Source organism: Mobula birostris, chromosome 2 (assembly GCF_030028105.1).
Source record: "Mobula birostris isolate sMobBir1 chromosome 2, sMobBir1.hap1, whole genome shotgun sequence".
NCBI classification, from domain to species: Eukaryota; Metazoa; Chordata; class Chondrichthyes; order Myliobatiformes; family Myliobatidae; genus Mobula; species Mobula birostris.
The window spans coordinates 177,789,792-177,812,648 of record NC_092371.1 but is presented as its reverse complement, the minus strand read 5'-3'; the positions used below and the strand labels follow the sequence as shown (position 1 = coordinate 177,812,648).

At 45.1% G+C, this 22,857-nt stretch overlaps 1 protein-coding gene across 2 annotated transcripts in view; it reads left to right on the top strand.

Moving 5' to 3' along the window:
- LOC140193942 (kelch repeat and BTB domain-containing protein 11) overlaps positions 1 to 13,880 on the top strand; it is a 50,010-nt gene extending 36,130 nt beyond the window's left edge. For both annotated transcript variants that reach the window (XM_072251134.1, XM_072251133.1), the window contains exon 2: positions 651 to 13,880. In XM_072251134.1, coding sequence (XP_072107235.1) covers positions 806 to 2,995 — 2,190 coding nt within the window. In that variant the 5' untranslated portion in view covers positions 651 to 805 and the 3' untranslated portion in view covers positions 2,996 to 13,880. The remainder of the gene's footprint in view (positions 1 to 650) is intronic.
- Positions 13,881 to 22,857: the final 8,977 nt, after the last annotated feature.

Sequence of the window (22,857 nt, the reverse complement as noted above, 5' to 3'; positions counted from 1 at the left end):
AGATAAATCAAAATATGACCATAAATAAGTTAATAAAACATAATTCAAAACGTAGCACAGGTTAACAGTAAACATCTTGCTGTCCTACTGACCAGACTTCGGTGGTGGCAGGGTTTTCATTTACCTCACAGCCTGAGGGAAGAAGTTGTTACCCAGACTAGCAGTCCTAGTCCTGATGCTTCTGTACCTCCTTCCTGACGGTTGTGGGTGAAAGAGATTGTGGGATGGGTGGTAGGGATCCTCAACAATGCATTAGGGCCTTCCTCTGCAATGCTCTGGTGAATGCACAAATGGGGGGGGGGGGGAGGTAGATCCCGGTGAAGTTCTCACTTATTACTATCCTCTGCAGTGCCTCGTGGTTCGATGCCTTACAGTTTTGTGCAGCTAGACAGGACACACTCGTTGGTGCTCCTGTAGAAAGTTGTGAGGATGGGGACGGGGTGCCTTGCACGCACCAAACTCCTGAGAAAGTGTAGACGCTGCTGTGCCTTTTTGACAAGTGAGTGGTGGTGTCGAAAGCACGTAATCTGGACCCACGTGTGTTTCGAAAATCAATAGAGCGCATACCTTTTACTGAGAAAGAAGATACTTTGAGCTTTCTTACAATGTTGAGAAACTAATTGCTCTTGTTTTTTTTTCTGCAAATACAGGGGTATGCTTGCGGGTCACGACACAGCAGGCAGAGCGGAACTGGCTGGAAACCTTCCTCACGCGGAACCTGCGTTGGTACACCATCCATAAAGAGACACTTGGATGCAGGGAGAGAGGTGAAGAGTCCCTTGCCTAACAGAGCGCTTGCTGCCTGATGACCTGCCTTCAACCAGGAACGGCAGACATTCACCAACAGCTGATGGATCGCTCCAACCGGGACTTCCCAGCTGTCTCGTTGCAGGGGAAGGAGAACTTGGAGACCCGGGTGCTGGGAGCGGCGGGGAACCCGTGCCCAGGACCTGACCGCGATGGGCTGCGGGGATGTAAGCTCCAAGACGGTCAGGCTCCAGTCATGGACGGCGTCGGCAGAAATGAAATGTTGGGACAGCAGAGTGGCGAAAGCAGATGCCTGGAACTTGGTGACCTGCAACAGCTCCACACAGGACAGCTGCGGGGAAGCAGTTGGCAAAGCACAGGGCAGTCATGCACCAAGGTGGGCACGCACCCGACGGCAGATGGGACCGAGCGAACAGATGTGAGCACGGATGAGGTGGTGGGTGAGGCGTTGCAGCACATCCACATCCAGGACCTCCAGCAGCAGGATGAACGGGAGCCCGTTCCTGCCACTTGCGGCTTCAGCTCTTCGCTCTGCTTCGCAGCGGACGGGGGCGAGCAGGAGGCGATGGTGGAGGCGGAGGATGGGGGAGAGCAGGTGGTGGACAGCCAGCGACAGATTAACAACGGTGGGCTGCAGGAGGAGGGGGAGGCACCTCACTGGAGCCTGGAGCCGAGCGGAGGGCCAGGAGACGCGACAGGCAGGGGCGGGAGCGCGCACCCCGAGCCCGATCTGGTGATTGAAGTGGCGGGCTGCCGGATTCGGGCGCATAAAGTGGTGCTGTGCGCGCGCAGCGAGTACTTCCGTGCGCGGCGCTCGCGGCAGGTGGTGCGTGTTCGTGGGGTGGGCCTGCCGGCCATGCGCGCGCTTCTGGACCATGCCTACGGTGCGCAGCTGCGCGCACCCACGGTGGACGGCGGGGAGGACGTGGATCCTGAGGGAGCGGCCGCGCTGCTAGCCGCCGCGCATACACTGCAGATGCCGGGGGCGGCGCGGGCCGCGGTGCGCGCGCTGCGGGAGCAGCTGGGCGTGCGCACGTGTGGCCAGCTGCTGGCGCTAGCCAAGCGGCAGCGCGTCCCCGAATTAGGCGAGCTCGCTCTCAGCTACATGAGCGACCACTACCTGGAGGTGCTGCGCGACCCCGCCGTCTACGGCCGCCTGAGCGCCGCTGAGCGCGAGCTGATCGTGAAGCGCAGGGAGTCCGGTGGCACTGGAGTGTGCCGCCTGGTCGCAGCCGAGCTCAGCGACGTGTACGAACGTTCGGGAACGGGGAGTCGGCCGGCCAGCCGGGAGAGCAGCCGCCCGCAAAGCCCGTGCAGCCCAGAGCGCCCTCCCGAGCCGGGAGAGGGCGGGGACGCGGACGCGCGTTGGCTCTACACCCTGGAGGAAGACGCGTGTGAGTGGCGAAGGTTGAGTCGCGTGCCCGCGGAGGGGGCGACCGGGGTGCGCGGGTCCGCCGTGTGCGCGCTCCATAACTACCTCTTCCTGGCGGGCGGGACGCGGGGCCGTGGGTCAGCAGCGCGCCCCTCCCCTCGAGTTTTCACTTTCAACCCGGCCACTGGCGACTGGGCCGAGGTGCGGGCCATGGGCCAGGCGCGCTCCCAATTGGCACTGGCCGCCCTCGACGGGCTGCTTTACGCAGTAGGCGGCGAATGCGTGCTCGGGGTCGAGCGCTACGACCCGCGCGCAGACCGTTGGCGTGCCGTCGCCCCACTCCCGCGCGGCGCCTTCGCCGTGGGACCCGAGGCAGTGGCGTGCGGTGGTCGCCTCTACCTGACCGGGGGCTCGCTGTCTGGTCGTCTGCTAACATACGAGCCGCGGCGGGACGAGTGGGAGGAGTGCCCGGGAAGTCCCGGAACCGGGACTGGGGGCCGGGCGGCGGGTCTCCTCTACCGACCGCCCTGGCTCTACCGTCTAGAGTTGGACCGCGAGCTGCGCGCCCTCGGCTTCCTGCGCTACAACACGGCGGCGCGCCTTTGGGACCGTCTGGGGTTGGCGCTGGGTCCGGGCTCCGCGTTCCCCACCCTCACCCAGCCCTTCCGCTGCGCACTGCGCGGACCCAACCTCTACTGCGTGGGGCGTGTGTCCGGGCTCCGGATGCGGATGCCTGGGGACATGGGCGACGGGGGTGAGCAGGGCTATCGACCCCTCCCCGGCTGCCCCCAGGCACAGGGGCCCCTCGCCCCCGTCTTTCTGACCGTACCCGAGAAGCCGCAGGAACGGCCGTGAGATTGTGGGATCCCTTCCTCTCTCCACTTCCCCACTCCTTCTCTACTCCTCACCGCTCTGTCTCTCACCTTCCACATCCCCTCCTCCTCCCCTAGTCCCACTTTTTACCCCTTTACTCACTCTTCTCTACCCATTTTCACCCCGTCCTCCTCCCTCCACTTCCTCTCCCACCTCTCTTCCTGTCTTCTCTTGACCCCTTCTTCCCGTTCCCCCATTTAACCCCCTTCAGTTGTTCCCCCCTCAACCCCTCTGCCCATGCTCTGAGACCTAGTAGACCTTTTCTTCCCATGCAGTGTCCTGTGGGAGAAAGTGGGCCAATGAGGGGGATGGTCTGTCCCAGGAGTTACTGATTAACTCCATCTGATCCGTGCCGTTTCTCTGCCACGCAGACTATACCACATCTGCAGCCCTCACTTGAGTGGGTTCTCAGTCAATTAACTGAAGGGCAGAAGCATTTTGTGCAGCACTGACACCCAAGGCACACCTTTCCCATTTGGGAATTTCCTGGAAATAAAACTAAGTGGTAGAGGTTTAAAACTGACAAGTGAGGCTTTTGTGACAAACAAAACAAATTAACTCATATTGTGGGCAACTGGGTTACTGAAGGAGAATGTGTACGGTTTTAGTTTCCCTCTAGAGTTGCAGGTTCAATGGTGCATATGCCATGAATATAGTTAATGTGTAAAATATGGTTGGCATGGACTGGTGGGGTCAGACGGCTATGTCTGTGCTGTATTGCTCTATGACTATTATAGATAGGTAAACCTCAATTTCTAGACCCCAAACCCAACACAGTCATGACAGCCTCATAGGTAATGTCACATCGTGTCTTCAGGAGGCCGCACTCCAATTCCTCAAATTCTCTCAAGCAGCTGCCACAACTTGTGCGGACCATTGGGGGACCTTTCCAAGGAAGGGAACAGAGTGGTCTTGAAATAAATGTCAGTCTGATTAAAGGTTAGTTTTATTTGTCTCACACACATCAAGCCTTCAAAACATTCAGTGAAATGCATCATTTGTGTCAAAGACCAAAACAGTCTGAGGATACGGTGGGGGCATCCCGCAAGTGGGTCACCACACTTTCGGCACCAATGTTGCATGCCCACAACTTACTAGCCCAAACCCATAAGTCTTTGGAATGTGGGAGGAAAGCAAAGTGCTGGGAGTAAACCCACGGGGTCACAGGAAGGTGTACAAATTCCTCCTATTCTATCAATGCCTCTGTTATTGCTTTATTACTTGTAATTTCATGATAAAACTGACAGGGATGGTGTTGAAATTTGGACTTTAGCACATGAGCCTATTAGCGAAAGAACAAAATTGTTGTTAAGGCTGTATGCCGCAGGAATATTTTACTGATTAATTCATAGCCAAAGTTAATGTGTTGACTAAGGTGTTCTAGGGTCATACAGCATGCAAACAGGCTCTTCAACTAGTCTATTCTGACCAAGTTGTCTACTTAAGCTGGACCCATTTGCCGTCGTTGATCCCATATCACTCTAAAACATGTCTGTTTAAACATTGTAATTGTCTGCATCTTTATCACTTCCTCTGTCACTTTGTTCCATATACCCAGCACCCTCCATGAGGGAAAAATTTGACCCTCAAGTCCCCTTTAAAAATTTCCCTTCTCACCGGAAACCTACGCCCTCTCATTTTAGACTACCTTACCCAGGGAACAAGAATGTGACCATCCATCTTATGTATGCTCCTCATGATTTTATAACCCCCTCAGTCTCCTACACTCTAGGGAAAAGAGTGTCAGCCTATCCTGTCTGTCCTTATCAGCCAAGCCTTCCAGTCCCAGAAACATCCTTATGAATCGTTTCTGCACACCACCACAGCCTCCCCTCCCAGCTTAACACATGACGAATACCAGGAAGCATAATTTTAAGTTGATTGGAGGAATGAATGGGGGGAATGTCAGAGAAAGTTTTTGATACAGAGAACGGTGGTAGAGGCAGATGCATTAGGGACAATTAAGAGACTTAGATAGGCACATGGATGATAAAAAATGAAGGGCTAAGTGTGAGGAAAGGGTTATATTGATCTTGGAGTAGGTTAAAATGTCAGCACAACATTTTGGGCCTACAGCAAGGATAGAATATAGAACACTTCAGTGTTGGCAAGGACAGAACATTACTGTGCTGAAATGTTCTGTGTTCTATCCTTGCTATAGCTGGGAGACCAGAACTGGACACAGTATTCTAAGTTGGATTATTGATTTCACTTAAGATGTCAAGGTTTGCTCCTTGTCTTTATCTTCTAATATGGTGATTATTTTGTATTCATTCTCAGTTATTGCCAGGCAAATTTGTATTTTTGGTTCGGTGGAAAACAGATATCCTAATGTTTTGTGCTTTCTTCTCCATTTCACAAACTTTGCAAAGGCTTTACCGTTAGTTGACCCACTGAGTCAGGTCTTTATCTTAATCTGCATCTGAAGTTATACGTACAAAATGCTGGAGGAACTGAGCAGGTCAGGCTGCATCTATGGAAATGAATAAACAGTTGTCATTTTTGGTCCAAAAACCTTCTTCAGGACTGAAGAGGAAGGAGGAAGACACCAGAATAAAAATGTGGTGGGGGAGGTGAGGGAGGAGGCTAGCTAGAGGATGATAGGTGAAGCCAGGTGGGTGGGAAAGGTAGAGGGCTGGAGAAGGAATCTGAGAGGAGAGTGGACCATAGGAGAAAGGGTAAGAGGACGGGATCCAGGGAAAGGTGATAGGTAGGTGAGAAGAGGTAGAAGGCCACTGTAGGGATCAGAAGAAGGGAGGGGGAGGGAAAGGGAAATTTTATTTTATCGGAAGAAGAAATCGATATTCATGGCATCTGGTTGAAGGCTACCCAGATGGAATATAATATCAGGATCCGTTCCTGGGGATTGGAGGGTAGCTAATGTTATCCCACTTTTTAAGAAAGAAGGGAGAGAGAAAACAGGCAATTATAGACCAGTTAGTCTGACATCAATGGTGGGGAAGATGCTGGAATCAATTATAAAAGATGAAATAGCGGCATATTTGGATAGCAGTGGCAGGATAGGTCCGAGTCAGCATGGATTTACAAAGGGGATATCATGCTTGACTAACCTTCTGGAATTTTTTGAGAATGTAACTATGAAAATGGACATGGGAAAGCCAGTGGATGTAGTGTACCTGGACTTTCAGAAAGCCTTTGATAAGGTCCTATATAGGAGGTTAGTGTGCAAAATTAGAGCAAATGATATTGAGGGTAGTGTACTGACATGGATAGAAAATTGGTTGGCAGACAGGAAACAGAGTGGGGATTAATGAGTCCTTTTCAGAATGGCAGGCAGTGACTAGTGGGGTACTGCAAGGCTCAGTGCTGGGACCGCAGCTATTTATAATATACATTAATGATTTAGATGAAGGGATTAAAAGTAACATTAGCAAATTTGCAGATGACACAAAGCTGGGTGGCAGTGTGAAATGTGAGGAGGATGTTATGAGAATGCAGGGTGACTTGGACAGGCTGGGTGAGTGGGCAGATGCATGGCAGATGCAGTTTAATGTGGATACATGTGAGGTTATCCATTTTGGTGCCAAGAACAGGAAGGCAGATTATTATCTGAATGGTGTCAAGTGAGGAAAAGGGGAAGTACAACGAGATCTAGGTGTCCTTGTTCATCAGTCACTGAAAGTAAGCATGCAGGTACAGCAGGCAGTGAAGAAAGCTAATGGCATGTTGGCCTTCATAACAAGAGGAGTTGAGTATAGGAGCAAAGAGGTCCTTCTGCAGTTGTACAGGGCCCTGGTGAGACCACACCTGGAGTATTGTCTACAGTTTTGGTCTCCAAATTTGAGGAAGGACATTCTAGCTATTGAGGGAGTGCAGCGTAGGTTCACGAGGTTAATTCCCGGGATGGTGGGACTGTCATATGTTGAAAGATTGGAGCAACTGGGCTTGTATACACTGGAATTTAGAAGGATGAGAGGGGATCTGATTGAAACATAGATTATTAAGGGATTGGACACGCTAGAGGCAGGAAACATGTTCCCGATGTTGGGGGAGTCCAGAACCAGTGGCCACAGTTTAAGAATAAGGGATAGGCCATTTAGAACGGAGTTGAGGAAAAACTTTTTCACACAGAGGTTTGTGGTTCTGTGGAATGCTCTGCCTCAGAAGGCAGTGGAGGCCAATTCTCTGGATTCTTTCAAGAAAGAGTTAGATAGAGCTGTTAAAGATAGCAGAGTGAAGGGATATGGGGAGAAGGCAGGAAAAGGGTACTAACTGTGGATGATCAGCCATGAGCACAGTGAATGGCGGTGCTGGCTGGAAGGGCTGATTGGCCTACTCCTGCACCTATTGTCTATTGTGTTGCTCCTCTGCCCCAACGGTGGCTCCCTCATGGCACAAGAGGCGGCCATTGACCAATGTCAGGTCATGAATGGGAATCAGAATTGAAATGTTTGGTCACAGAGAAGTTCCACTCTTGGTGGATGAAGCAGAGGTGCTCAATGAAGCGGTTCTCCCAATTTATGACAGGTCTCACCAATATAGAGGAGGCTGCCTCAGGAGCACCGGACACAACAGATCTGCAGATGAAATGTTGCCTCACCTGGAAGGACAGTTTGGAGCCCTGACTGGAGGTGAATGGGCAGATGTAGCACTTAGGCTACACCTGCCCATTCACAGGAAGGAAGGGAGGGACAAATGGACAAGATAATCGTGGAGGGTGTGATTTCCTATGGAAAGCAGAGTGGAGCATGGAGGTAAAGATATGTTTAGTGGTAGGATCCCTTTAGAGATGGCGGAAGTTGTGGAGCTGGTGTGTTAGTTTCGGAGCCTCATGGGGACAAGGAATTATCACTGTTAAGATGCTGGGAAGATAGGGTGAGTGTGGATGTTCAGGGGATGGAGGAGATGCAACAGAGATGAAAGAACTGAGAAAACGGACTAGCATTTTAATAGACATAGGGTGGGAAGGGGTCGTCCATTTATAACAGAAGTGAGGAGGAATTTCTTTAGCCAGAATCTGTGGAATTCATTGCCACGGGCAGCTGTGGAGGGCAAGTCATTGGGTATATTTAAAGTGGAGGTTGAAAGGTTTTTGAATAGTCAGTATGTCAAACGTTATGGGGAGAAGGCAGGAGAATTGGGTTGAGAGGGAAAATAAAACAGCCTTGATCAAATGGCTGAGCAGACTTGATAGGCTGAATGGCCAATTTCTGCTCCTATTTAGCATCCTGAGAAGTTTCAATCTGGGTATGAAGTTTCCTGAGATGAGCGATGTGGCTGGGTGATGAATTATTCCATCCCCACCTCTACATTTCAGTTGAGGGAAAGGAAGCATAGGCCCAGCTTTCTGGAGGTGTCCACTTGTAACAATTCCTTCATAACAAAAGTGAATGATGAATCAGACATCAGTGGTTGAGGTTTGAGAAAGGATCAGAGTTTCTGGAGAGGAAGAGGTAGAATGTTACAGTCAAGTTGTATGTGATGGGAAAAATGACAAATGTTGATTGGAAGGCAAGAGAAGAAAACTTTATAAGAATCCCAAAGGTCCAAATTGGTGCATTGACGTTCATTTGTTTTAATAACAACATGATGATTGATTCAGTACTGCTTGGTTACCTCGTTAGCCTGCTGTCCATAAATCTTGTCGTTACATTTATTCCCCAACTTTGTAGATTTAGAAATGTTATACTTCAGTAGTTCAGATTCACTTGTACACTGAAAAATACAGTGAAATGCGTCATTTGCACTGACAGCAAAAGTGACCTAAGGACGTGGTGGGGGCAGCCTGCAATGTCACCCCACATTCCAGTGCCTACAGAGCATGCCCACCATGTTCAGTAAAGCTACACAAGCAACAAAACAAAAACAACCACAGTAAAACAAACGAGATAATCTGCAGATGCTGGAAATCCAAGTAACACCCACAAAATGCTGGAGGATTTACAGGCCAGGCAGCATCTACGGAAAAGAGTACAGTCAACGTTTCAGGTGGAGACCCTTCAGCCGATTTTCTCCAGCATTTTGTATGTGTTACAATAAAACAAGCCGCCTTTTCCCTTCTTCCCCCATCACAAAAGAAATGGCAATGTTAAAATGAACATTGTGTGCAACTGTTGCAGTACACTTAATATAAGTAGGCCTTCCCACTACCACCCAGGAATCAGGTGGTCACGAGGAAAGGCTCGGGGTTGGTGACTAAATGTAGATTTTAGACCATAAGACCACCACACATATAGGAGTAGAATTAGGCCATTTTGACGAGGCATCTGAAAAACAGGAGAGTGAACAAATTGGGGGGGAGGGGGCTATTCAAGGAACTGGGATAGGGGACTAAAACAGCCGAATCCTCTACTGCCTAAAGTAAGGCTATTCTTCAATTCATGTTCACCACAGTAGAAGACTTGTTGCACAACAAAAGCCTAACAGTTTCATAGGAAAAATCCTATATCCTTCCTGTTATTTTACAATATCTTTTGTTATTCCTTAGATCCAAGTATGCAAGTCTCTGCTGAACCACTTCCTCTACCAAATCAAAAAGAGGTACTGTGCTGCAGTGTAAACAAGCATTTGTACTGGACATTTTCATGGGTCAAAAATACTTAGATACTTTGATACTCAGATTTATTTTAATCACAATTTACTCATCTCCCAGTTTAAGGCTCGTCATAGACAGCTGGCTTAGACATTACAGCTTTTATGTTTTGATCTTTTCTGCAACCACCCCATTTAATGGTCTTCATTCAAAATACCTTGACAATCCGTTCTGATCTTCATTCTTTAGTTATTGTTTTACCAGTCACAATGAAACAGTTGATGCTGTGTACTCTCTACAATGCTGTGTTCATTGCTGACAAAAGCCCAGAGTACGGCACCAGCAAGCGGCAATACAAAACTGTGACTGTCTTTTTTTGTCCAGTATGCTGGCAGGAAAACTTGTAGCTGTGGCAGAGTTGTCAGTATCCATCAGCAATACTTTTATGTATAACATATTCAAGGGAAGCCTTAGTTAAATGCAGATGTTAACAACATTAGAATATTGTGTTAAATGATGTGGAGGGTGCAGAAGAGGTTCACCAGGATGCGGCCTGGATTAGAGGGCATGAGCTATAAAGATAGATCGGCCGTACTTGAGTGTGTGCTCCAGAGGCAGTCGAGAGCTGATAGAGGATTATAAAATTATCAGGGGTTTGAATGGAGTAGGCAGAATCTCTTTCCTGGGGTAGAGGACATACAGTTAACATAGAGCATAGAAATCTACAGCATATTACAGGCCCTTTGGCCCACAATGTTGTGCCAGTCATGTAACCTACTCTAGAAACTGCCTGGAATTACTATACTGCATAGCCCTCTATGATGGGAAAGGGAAGGTTTAAGGGAGGTGTACAGGGCACGTTTATTTTTACACAGAATACTGTAGTAAGTGCCTCGAACAGGCTACCAGGGGCAATAGTGGAACCAGAAATGATAGTGGTGTTTAATAGGATTTTAAACTGACATCATGCAGGGATTTGGATCATGTACAGACAGAAGGAATTTAATTTAATTTGCATTGTGTTTAACACAGACAGGTCGAAGAGCCTGTTCCTGTGCTGTACTGTTTTGTGTCACTATTGTTTGTCGGTGTCAAAGCTTTGCATTAATCATTACTTGAATAAGCGATGATTATATGGAACGCAATGGGATAAATTACATACACTCCTACTGTAGTTCCTAAAAGCCATTAGAGCCGTACTAATATGGAACCCATTATTAGGATCTAATGCTTTCCTGACATATATGACAAATAAACTTTCTTGGGCTTCCTGCCAGATGCAGATATCGATTTTAACCAAAGTTTCAATAGCAAACTCTGCTGTCTTCATCAGGGATGCCAGCTTCCCCTCTGCTGAAGGTGGCAGAGTTTGTCATCGAAGCGTAGGTTAAAATCAATACTTGTTACCCGGCTGCAAGCCCAAGAAGAGTTTATTCAAACCCATTTTTGATTGTTCTGACATCTCTATTTTTCCATTTTGTTAATAACAGGGGCTTTCCAGCCAACATGTTCTCCCCAGTCACATCACAATTTAATGGAAAACATCTGCCAATTCTACTCTAGGTCTATTGTCCAATTGTCTAACTACAGTCACCTGAGAACTCACCAATGGACAGCCCCTTAGCAGAGCATCATACTCAGCTCAAGTAATCGCACTGCTACTATTTTCCAATTTCACTTCATGTTCAGGTCCTCCCCAGGTTAAGGCAGGGCTTTGTTTCTGTCAGCTGTTTGTATCCCTGACAGTTTGCAAGTGGGAAGCGCGGCCGTGAGCTGAGTTCCCACCTGGTAGAAGATGGCAGCCCCAAAGCAGCTGGCAAACCCCTTCCCACCCACTCTCCCAGATACTCCTCATACACATCAGGCATTTTTATACCGGAGAAAACTTGGATCCCATCTTCACATTCAGAACTACCTAAACAGGATTTTAAGCCTTGTATTTTGAAAGTTAAAGCATTTTGATGTTTTGCCTCTAACAATCTGTTTCTCAATGGCTAACTTGGATAATCATTGCAAGTGAGCTTTAAATCCCAACAGGTTAATATCTAACCAAATGGTGTTGCCTTAATCAGAGCGAAGCCGTTTCTGGTTGACTCCAGATCAGAGTTCACCTGCACAAGGAGGACTGTAGCAGTGGCGGTCGGTGAGGCTCCAGGTGGTAGGCAAGGCCATTACTACAGATAACATGTAATGTGCTACAGCACTACTGCTAGTTCAATACAAGCCAGTGATTGAAAAAATACATCCTTCACAATTCAGAGCTTAGGTAGTAACCTCACATCTGAAATTAAATCTGCCCTGAATTTCTTTCACAGTTTGTTATTCACCCACCACTTGCTTTCTCAGTGGACATTATTACTTTTCTACAAATAGATGTTCAGTTCTGTAGTAATTTTATGTATTGCACTGTACTGCTGCTACAAATGAAAAAAAAGAAATTTCATGACCTATATGAGTGATGATAAACGAGATTCTAATATAAGTCTCTCTTGGTGACTGGGAATGGGAATGAGGTTGGAAAAAGTTGAAGGGGAGGGAGCAGGAAGCACCAGAGAGACATTCTGTAATGATCAATAAACCAATTGTTTGGAATCAGATGACCTTACCTTGTGTCTCAGAGCTGGGTGTGTCTGCAGCCGTTCTATCCTCTGCCCTGGCACTCCTTCTCTGCCACCTATCCCACAGACCTCGCATGGCGCTGCACCCTCACTGTTCCCAACATCTTTTGCTCCTGTCAAATTTACAAACTCGCTCTCTGCTCCACGTTGACAAATACAGTACTGTACAGAAGTCTCAGGCATCCTAAGACTTTTGCACAGTACTGCTCGTGCTACTGAACATGAAAGGAGTTGTCACAAGATGGAAAGGAAGTGTGACCAGTATTGCTGTTGTAAATGTTGTACAAGCAAGCTGTGGAACCCTGAGATCGATGAAGCTCTGTACGGCAGAGGATGATGTACCAGAGGGTACGAAAAGCGAATGTTAGCACACGTGAGAGCATTATAATACTTGTTACTCTGTGCTAGATGATGTTTGTAGATAGCATGCATATTTTCCTATGGCACCGTCCCTACAACCAACTGCACACAATGCCAGGTAAGGCCTCAGCATGCAAGTAGAGGCAAATCCTCGGACTTCAGTCACGAACTTATTGTTCACCTGTGTGGTGTGCGGCTGGCTACTTCCAGGTGACAACGAAAATATCTCCATGTCTGGACTTTCTAAACTGACAGAAAGAAGCATCTCTGATATTCTGATGATCAAAATTTTATTAATAATATGCGATAAATAACTCAATGCTATAACAGATGACCTTGAAGGTGGAAATGCGATTCAATCTCACTGTTAATGGAACAGGATGGGAGAAGAAAACTGATTCACCTTTCCCCAACTTCTCTTGATTATTCTGTACCAGACTAGCACATTTGTATAAAGCTGTCCTTTTAAAGCATTGACCTATGTAAAACAGGGGAAGCAAAACTATCACAATCTAGAGTTAGTAATGATGATTGATCTTTCCTTGATTTTACAGCAGAGCATATTTCAATGCATAGAGTTCTGTTTACAACATTCCCTACCAAAAGCAAAAAAAAGTTATTTAGTAAGAGAACATTGATGTGTGCAGTATAGTTGATGCATTTGCAGCTGTATGCTCTGGTAACTCAGTCATAGAACACGACAACACAGAAACTGACCCTTTGTCCCATCTAGTCCATGCCAAACGCATAATCAGCCTAGTCCCATCAACCTCCATATTCCTCCCATCCAAACTTCTCTGAATGTTGAAATCAAACTCACATCCACCATTTGTGCTGGCAGTTCATTCCGTACTCTCAATGCCCTCTGAGTAAAGGTTCCCTCTCATATTTCCCTTAAACATTTCACCTTTCACCCTTGTCTCATGACCTCTAGTTTTAGCCTCACTCAATTGAAGTGGAAAAAGCCTGTTTGCATTTACCCTATCAATACCCCTCATAATTTTGTATGCCTCTATCAAATCTCCCCTTGTTCTCCAACACACCAGGGAATGACATCCTAACCTATTCAACCTTTCTCTATTACTCAGGTCCTCAAGTCCTGGCAACATATTTGTAAATTTTCTCTGTATTCTTTCAATAACTCTATGAACTCTTGGTAATCTTTCTATCCCTAACAGACTCGATGGGACATTGATAAATTACCTGGATCATGTAAATAATCCACAACATATTGAGAGTTGCTGACTTTACCATCTTGTAAAGATTGGAGGTATTGCTGCTTTGCGCAGCTCGAAGCATCTTTCTGAATTGTTCATGTATTTATTAACATTGGGCAATGTAAAGTTTAATACAAGCAATGCAATGTAATGGCAGCGATATTGTAATAAAGAGCTAAAGTGAATCTGACTGTTTTTCATGATATTTATTTTATTTATTTAGGGATACAGCACAGAACAGGCCCTACCGGCCCTTTGAGCTGTGCCACCCAACAATCCACCTATTTAACCCAAAACTAATCACAGTACAATTTACATGGCCAATTAACCTACTAAACAGTATGCCTTTGGACTGTGGAGAGAAACTGGAATACCCGGAGGAAGCCCACACGCATAAGGGAAGGAACATTCAAACTTCTTACAGAGGACACTGAAGTCCAAGCTCCAACACCTGGAATTGTAATAGTTTTGCGCTAACCACTATGCTACCATGGGGACCCAAGAATGCATTTGAGTGTTTAATGAGTGTATTTCATTGATGTATGATAGGTTTTGTTGGATTAGGGAGATTCCCATAACAATTGGGCCAGAGTTCTTCCCCACCACACTTCATTCCTTTGGCATTTTGATCCAAGAAGCAGCCGCCTTTCTGCAAATCAGAGTCACACGCCAACGTTGTCAGTTGGAGTTAGACTGGATCACAGAGTGTTGGCACTAGTACATTTTACGTTTTACTTGCAACTTAGTATTACATCAGTGAAAAATTTCCAATTAGATCGTATCTGATGCACTTAAGACCATAAGACATAGGAGCAGAATTAGGCCATTCCAGCATCACTGATTTATTTTCCCTCTTGACCCCATTCTCCTGCCTTCTCCTCATAACCTTTCATGCCGTGACTATTCTAGAATCATCAACCTCCACTGTAAATATACCCAATAACTTGGCCTCCACAGGTGCCTATGGCAATGAATTCCACAGATTCACCACCCTCAGGCTAAAGATATTCCTCTTTATCTCTCTTCTAAAGTGACATGCTTAAAGGGGCTGTGTCCTCTGGTCTTAGACTTCCCCACGAGAGAAAATATCCTCTCCACATCCATTCTATCAAGGCCTTTCGATATTCCATAGGTTTCAATGAGATTCTACACCTGCCATCCTCCATTCTTCTAAATTCCAGTAAGTACAAGTCCAGAGCTATCAAATGTTCCTCATACGTTAACTCCTTCATTCCTAGGATCATTCTCATTAACATCTTCTTGACCCCTCCAATGCCAGCACAAACTTTCTTAGATATGGGACCCAAAGCTGTACATAATTCAAATGTGGTCTGGCCAATTCCTTATAGAGCCTCAGCATTATATCCTTGTTTTTATATTCCAGTCATAGAAAAGTACAGCACATGAACATGGCCTTTGACCCATCTAGTCCATACCGACCCATTTAAACTACCTCCTCCCATCGACCTCATCAGGACCATAGCCCTCCATTTCCCTACTATCCATGCACTTATCCAAACTTGGCTGAAATAGTGAAATTGAGCTCGCATGCACTACTTGTGCTGGCAACTCATTCCACATTCTCACCATTCTCTGAGTGAAGAAGTTCCCCCTCACCTTCCCTTTAAGCTTTTCACCTTACAGCCTTCACCCATGACCTCTGGTTGTAGTCCAACCCAACCTCAATGGAAAAACCCTTTTTGTATTTACCCTATCTATACCCCTCATAACTTTGATTCCCCTATCAAATTTCCTGTCAATTTTCTACATTCCAAGGAATGAAGTCCTAACCTTTTAAATCTTTCCTTATAACTCAGGTCCTCCAGACCTGACAACATCCTTATAAATTTTCTCTATACTCTTTCAGTCTTATTTACATTTTTCTTATAGGTAGGTGACCAAAACTGCACACAATACTCCAAATTAGACTTCACCAACATCGTATACAACTTCAACGTAACATCCCATCTCTTGTACTCAGTACATTGATTTATGAAGGCCAGTGTGCCAAAAGCTGTCTTTACGGCCATATCTAGCTATGATGACACTTTTAACAAATTATGTACCCTGTATTCCAATATCCTTTTGTTCTACCACTCTTCTCAGTGCCCTACCATTAATTAATTAAGACTTACACTGGTTGGTCCTATCAAATTGCAACACCTCACACTTGTCTGCATTAAATTGCATCTACCACGTTCAGTTCCACTTCTTCAGCTGTTCCAGATCCCTCTGTGAACTCTGATAGTCCTCCTTGCTGTCCACTACACCACCCAATCTTGGTGTCATAAGCAAATTTGCTTATCCAGTTAACTACATTTTCACCCAGATCGTTGATATAAATGACATAGTCCTCTATGAAATCCTAGTGTGTATGGAGAGTTAATTGTGTCAGATTTGTCATGTTGCCACTCAGAAGTTGAGAATGCACATGTGCAGCCTGACAGCGACACTCTATCTCAGGTGTAGTTTTGATTCTGAAGCTACCTGGATTGCTCTCACTCTCTCCAGCACTGTACCCTATTCCTCAGCTCTAAACAATCTCAATGGCAGGTGTCGTCAAAGCTACCATATAATTAGCTGATAATTGCCATCATACCATACAAGGAGCTATTTGATTACTGCAAGTCAACCAAGTAGAATAAACAGATTGTTTTCCATTGACTTCTGCTGACTGAATCACCTATGAACAAGGTTAAATTCCCAGAAGGTTTGGAGAATGAGTAGAGATTTGAGGTTTACAAAATTATGATGGGTATAGATAGGGTAAATGTAAGCAGGCTTTTTTTTTACTGAGGTTGGGTGAGACTAGAGGTTATGGGTAAAGGGTGAAAGGTAAAATATTTAAGGGGGAACTACTTCACTCAGGAGGTGGTGAGAGTGTGGTAAGAGCTGCCAGTGGAAGTGGTAGACGTGGGTTTGATTTCAATATTTAAGAGAAATTTAGATAGGTACATATGGGAGGGATATGAAGGGCTATGGTCCAGGTGCTGTTGCAGGTTGATGGAACTAGTTAGAATAGCAGACTAGATAAGCCAAAGGCCTTGATGCTGTACTGTACTGTTCTATGACTCTATGACACAATAAATGTGCTAAGCTGGAAAGAAGATTTACAAGAATATTTTAATAACTGGAGGGTTTGAGTAATGGGTGGGGCTGGGATGGTGGTTAGGCTGACTCAGTTCAAAAAACAGAAGAGCTGATTGTGGATTACAGGAGGAATGGAGAGAGGCTCACCTCGATCAACATCAATGGGTCTGAAGTTGAGAGGGTGAATAGTTTAAAGTTCCTTGGTATACACATCACTGATGATCTCACCTGGACCGTACACACCATCTTTGTGGCAAAAAAAAGCACAACAGCATCTCTTCGACCTTAGGCGACTGAAGAAGTTGGGCATAGGCCCCCCCAAATCCTCAAGACCTTCTAGAGGGACACCATTGAGAGCATTGGGAACTGGCTGTATCACCGCTCGGTACGGGAACTGCACCAACCTTGATCGCTGGACGTTGCAGAGAGTGGTACGGACAGCCCAGCGCGTCTGTGGATGTGAACTTCCCTCCATTGAGGACATTTAGACTGAAAGATCATTGGAGACACCAGTCACCCTAACCATAAACTGTCCAAGCTGCTTCCGTCTGGCAAACGCTACTGCAGCATTAAAGCCCAGACCAAACGGCTACAGGACAGCTTTTTTCTACAAACCATTAGCCTCTTAAATTCACATATCTGTACATTGCAACGAAGTCATAACGCAAGGATTTTTACTCCCTCATATTGTGGGATAGATGTAAGATTTAAATAAATTGTAAATTCATCAGGGGTGTATAAAATCCCGAGGGGCAGAAATATTTTTCCTCATGGTTGGAGAATCTAGAATGAGAGGACACAGGTTTAAGTGAGAGCAGAGAGATTTATTCGAGACCTAAGAGGCAAATTCTTCACCGGTATATAAGGACATTAGACGGAGGAGCAGAATTAGGCCATTTGGCCCATTGAGTCTGCTCTGCCACTGCATCATGGTTGATCCATCTCCCACTTAGCCACATTCTTCTGCCTTCTCCCCATAATTTTTCAAGCCCTGACTAATCAAGAACCTGTCAACCCCTGTCTTAAATACACCCAATGACCTTGCCTCCATAGCCACCTGTGGCAATGGATTCCACAAATACATCACCATCTTGATAAAGAAATTCTTTCTCACCTCCATTCAAGATGGACATCTCTCTATTCTGAGACTGTGCCCCCTTATCTTAGACACCCCCAATATAGGAAACATCTCCACGTCCACTTTGTCTAGGTCTTTCAACATTCAAAAGGTTTCAATGAGCTTTCTCCTCACTCTTCTAAATTCCAGTGAGTACAGACCCAAAGCCATCAAACACTCCTCATATAATAAGCCTTTCATTCCTGGAATCATTTTTGTGATCCTCCTGTGAACCCGCTCCAATATCAGCACATCTTTTCTTAGATAAGGGGCCCAAAACTGCTCACAATACTCCAAGTGAGGCCTTAGCTGTGCCTTAAAAAGCCTCAGCATTATATCCTTGCTTTTATGTTCCAGGCCTTCGAGAATGAATTCTAACATTGCATTTGCCGTCCTTACCACCAGTTCAACCTGCAAGTTAACCTTTAGGGAATCTTGCACTAAGTCCCTTTGCAACTTGGATGTTTAAAATTCTTTCCCCATTTAAAAAGTGGTTGATGCTTTTATGCCTTCTACCAAGGTGTATGACCATACACTTCCTGACTCTGTATTCCATCTGCCACTTCTTTGCTCATTCCCCCTAAACCATCTCGGTCCTTCTGTAGCCTCTTCGCTTCTTCAACACTTCCCCTCCACCTATCTTCATATATTCTGCAAACTTGGCCACAAAGCCATCAATTCCATCATCCAAATCATTGACATATGACGTAAAAAGAAGCGGTCCCATCAACAATTCCTGCCGGACACCACCAGTCACCAACAGCTAATCAGAAAAAGCTCCCTTTTCTCCCACTCTTTACCTCCTGCCAATCAGCCAATGCTCTAATCCTGCCAGTATCTGTCCTGTAATACTATGGTTCTTATCATGCTAAGCAGCTTCATGTGTGACACCTTGTCAAAGGCCTTCTGAAAATCCATGTGAACAACATCCATCAATTCTCCTTTGTCTATCTAGCTTGTTATTTCTTCAAAGAATCCCAATAGATTTGTCAGGCAAGATTTTCCCTTAATGAAATCATGCTGGCTTTGGCAATTTTATCATGTACTTCCAAGTACCATGAAATCTCAGCCTTAACAATAGTCCCCAACACCTTCCCAACCGCTGAGGTCAGGCTAACTGGCCTATAATTTTCTTATTTTCTTCCTTTCTTACTTCTTGGAGTGACACTTGCAATTTTCCAGTCCTCTGGAACCATGCCAGAATCTATTGATTCTTGAAAGATCATTACTAATACCTCCACAATCTCTGAAGCCACCACTTTCAGAACCCTTAAGTGTAGTCCATCTGGTCTAGGTGAATTATCCACATTGACATTTCAGCTTCCCAAGCACTTTCTCCCTATTAATAGCCACTGCACTCACTTCTGCCCCCTGACACTCTCGAGCTTCCAGAACACTGCTAGTTTCTTCCATGATGAAAACTGATGCAAAATGCTGATCTATTTCATCCACCACTTCCTTGACCTCTACCTCTCCCATGTCATTTTCAGGCAGTTCAATATCTATTCTTGTTTCCCTTTTACTCTTTTTATATCTGGAAAAAAAATTAGGCATCCTCTGTGATATTACCTTCATGTTCATCTTTTCTCTCCTTATGTTGTTTTTAGTTGTCCTCTGTTGTTTTTTAAGCTTCTTAATCCTCAAACTTCCCACTAAATTTTGCTTTATTATATGCTGTCTCTTTGGTTTTTATTATGACTTTATCAGCAATGTTTGCGTCATCCTGCTTTTAGAATACTTCCTTCTTTTTTAATTTCAGCATCATAACCATTACAGAAAATAGATACAGAGAAAGTGGGATTACATTATTGATAAATAGTTTATACAAGTATGAGCTCAATTGACACATAATTATTGAGCCTCCCAAAATCTCAAAAAGTACAAGTATAATATAGGAAAATATAAAGTGAAAATATAAAAATATCATGAAAAAAGAAAAAAAAATTATACCCCAAAAGAAAAAAAACTAACCCAATTAAAAGAAAACTAAACTAAAGAAAAAAAAAAGAAAAAGAATGGGCTATTATAATACCTCAGATAAGACCATTAGTGTCGTTAACTCCACTCCTCTCCCCGAATATGGAGTAACAAAATAGAATTGGAAAGGATCAAATTACATCATATGAAAGTATTGAATAAATGGTCTCCAAATCTCTTCAAATTTAATAGAAGGGTCGTAAATGACGCTTCTAATTTTTTCTAAATTTAAGCAAGACATAATTTGAGAAAACCAGTGAAATGTAGTAGGAGGATTCATCTCTTTCCGATTCAATAATATGGATCTTCTAGCCATTAGTGTAACAAAAGCAATCATCCAACAAGCTGAGAGGGTCAGACGATGTTGTTCTATCATTGGTAAACCAAAGATTGCAATGATAGTATGAGGTTGTAAATCAATATTCAAAACAGTTGAAATAATATCAAAGATAACGTCCCAGTATTTCTTCAGCAAAGGGCATGACCAAAACATATGAGTTAATGAGGCTATCTCAGAATGACATCTATCGCATACAGGGTTTATATGAGAGTAATAACAAGCTAATTTATCCTTGGACATATGAGCCCTGTGTACTACTTTAAACTGTATCAACACATGTTTAGCGCATATAGAGGAAGAATTAACTAACTGAAGAATTTTTTGCCATTTCTCTACAGGTAAAGTAAGCTTAAGTTCCCTTTCCCGGTCGTTCTTAATTGAATTCGATACATCTGGATTTATTTTCATAATCATATTATAAATAATTGCTATTGAACCCTTCTGAAAAGGAATTAAATCTAGAATTCTTTCCATTATATACGATGGATATGAAATCGGACTCCGCTTCCCTTTGATTTTTTCTAAATTGGACAAACATATGGATAACCCAATAGTTAAATATAATTTTCGAATATGGTTTCAGTTTCGAAAATTTTTTGGATTGAATCAATTTATTTTAGCAAGCCCTATTCTATTCAATTTTTTTTCTTTCAACCTTCTTTTTTGGATCAAGCCTATCTAATCTGGAAAACTAAAGGTATAACGCAAACATGAGGAAATCTGCAGATGCTGGAATTTCAAGCAACTTACGTAAAAGTTGCTGGTGAACACAACAGGTCAGGCAGCATCTCTAGGAGGAGGTACAGTCGAAGTTTCGGGCCGAGACCCTTCGTCAGGACTAACTGAAAGAATTGCTAGTAAGAGATTTGAAACTGGGAGGGGGAGGGGGAGATCCAAAATGATAGGAGAAGACAGGAGGGGGAGGGATGGAGCCAAGAGCTGGACAGTTGATTGGCAAAAGGGATATGAGAGGATCATGGGATGGGAGGCCTAGGGAGAAAGAAAAGGGGGAGGGGGGGAAAACCAGAGGATGGGCAAGGGGTATAGTGAGGGGGACAGAGGGAGAAAAAGGAGAGAGAGAAAAAGAATGTGTGTATATAAATAAATAATGGATGGGGTACGAGTGGGAGGTGGGGCATTAGCGGAAGTTTGAGAAGTCAATGTTCATGCCATCAGGTTGGAGGCTACCCAGACGGAATATAAGGTGTTGTTCCTCCAACCTGAGTGTGGCTTCATCTTTACAGTAGAGGAGGCTGTGGATAGACATATCAGAATGGGAATGGGACATGGAATTAAAATGTGTGGCCACCGGAAGATCCTGCTTTCTCTGGCGGACAGAGCGTAGGTATTCAGTGAAACGATCTCCCAGTCTGCGTTGGGTCTCGCCAATATATAGAAGGCCACATCGGGAGCACCGGACACAGTATATCACCTCACCTGGAAGGACTGTCTGGGGCCCTGAATGGTAGTGAGGGAGGAAGTGTAAGGGCATGTGTGGCACTTGTTCCACTTACAAGGATAAGTACCAGGAGGGAGATTGGTGGGGAGGGATGGGGGGAACGAATGGACAAGGGAGTCGCGTGGGAAGTGATCCCTGCGGAATGCAGCGGGGGGAGGGAAAGATGTGCTTAGTGGTGGGATCCTGTTGGAGGTGGCGGAAGTTACGGAGAATTATATGTTTGACCTGGAGGCTGGTGGGGTGGTAGGTGAGGACAAGGGGAACCCTATTCCTAGTGGGGTGGGGGGAGGATGGAGTGAGAGCAGATGTGCGTGAAATGGGGGAGATGCGTTTGAGAGCAGAGTTGATGGTGGAGGAAGGGAAGCCCTTTCTTTAAAAAAGGAGGACATCTCCTTCATCCTGGAATGAAAAGCCTCATCCTGAGAGCAGATGCGGCAGAGACGGAGGAATTGCGAGAAGGGGATGGCATTTTTGCAAGAGACAGGGTGAGAAGAGGAATAGTCCAGATAGCTGTGAGAGTCAGTAGGCTTATAGTAGACATCAGTAGATAAGCTGTCTCCAGAGATAGAGACAGAAAGATCTAGAAAGGGGAGGGAGGTGTTGGAAATGGACCAGGTAAACTTGACGGCAGGGTGAAAGATGGACGCAAAGTTAATGAAGTCAATGAGCTCAGCATGCGTGCAGGAAGCAGTGCCAATGCAGTTGTCGATGTAGCGAAGGAAAAGTGGGGGACAGATACCAGAATAGGTTTGGAACATAGATTGTTCCACAAAGCCAACAAAAAGGCAGGCATAGCTAGGACCCATACAGGTATACTACGTTTTTCTGATTTGTTTTTGGATAATTGTTTTATGTCTTTTGAACTTTCTCATCCCATTTCTTTAGATACTTACAGATTAGAAACTTTTAAATTATTGTTCTTAGCACCTTTAGCATACTTCTTTGGGGTTTATTTATCCTGTGCCTTCTGAACTGCTCCCAGAAACTCCAGCCATTACTGCTTTGCCTTCATCCCTGCTGGTGTCTCATTCTAATCAAGTTTTGCTAACTCCTTTTTCATGCCTCTGTAATTCCCTTTACTCCACTATAATACTGATATATCTAACATGTGAGCAGCCTTCATGAGATGGAAGCATGAAAAGCATTTGGCCCAGACAGAGTACCTGGCTGAGT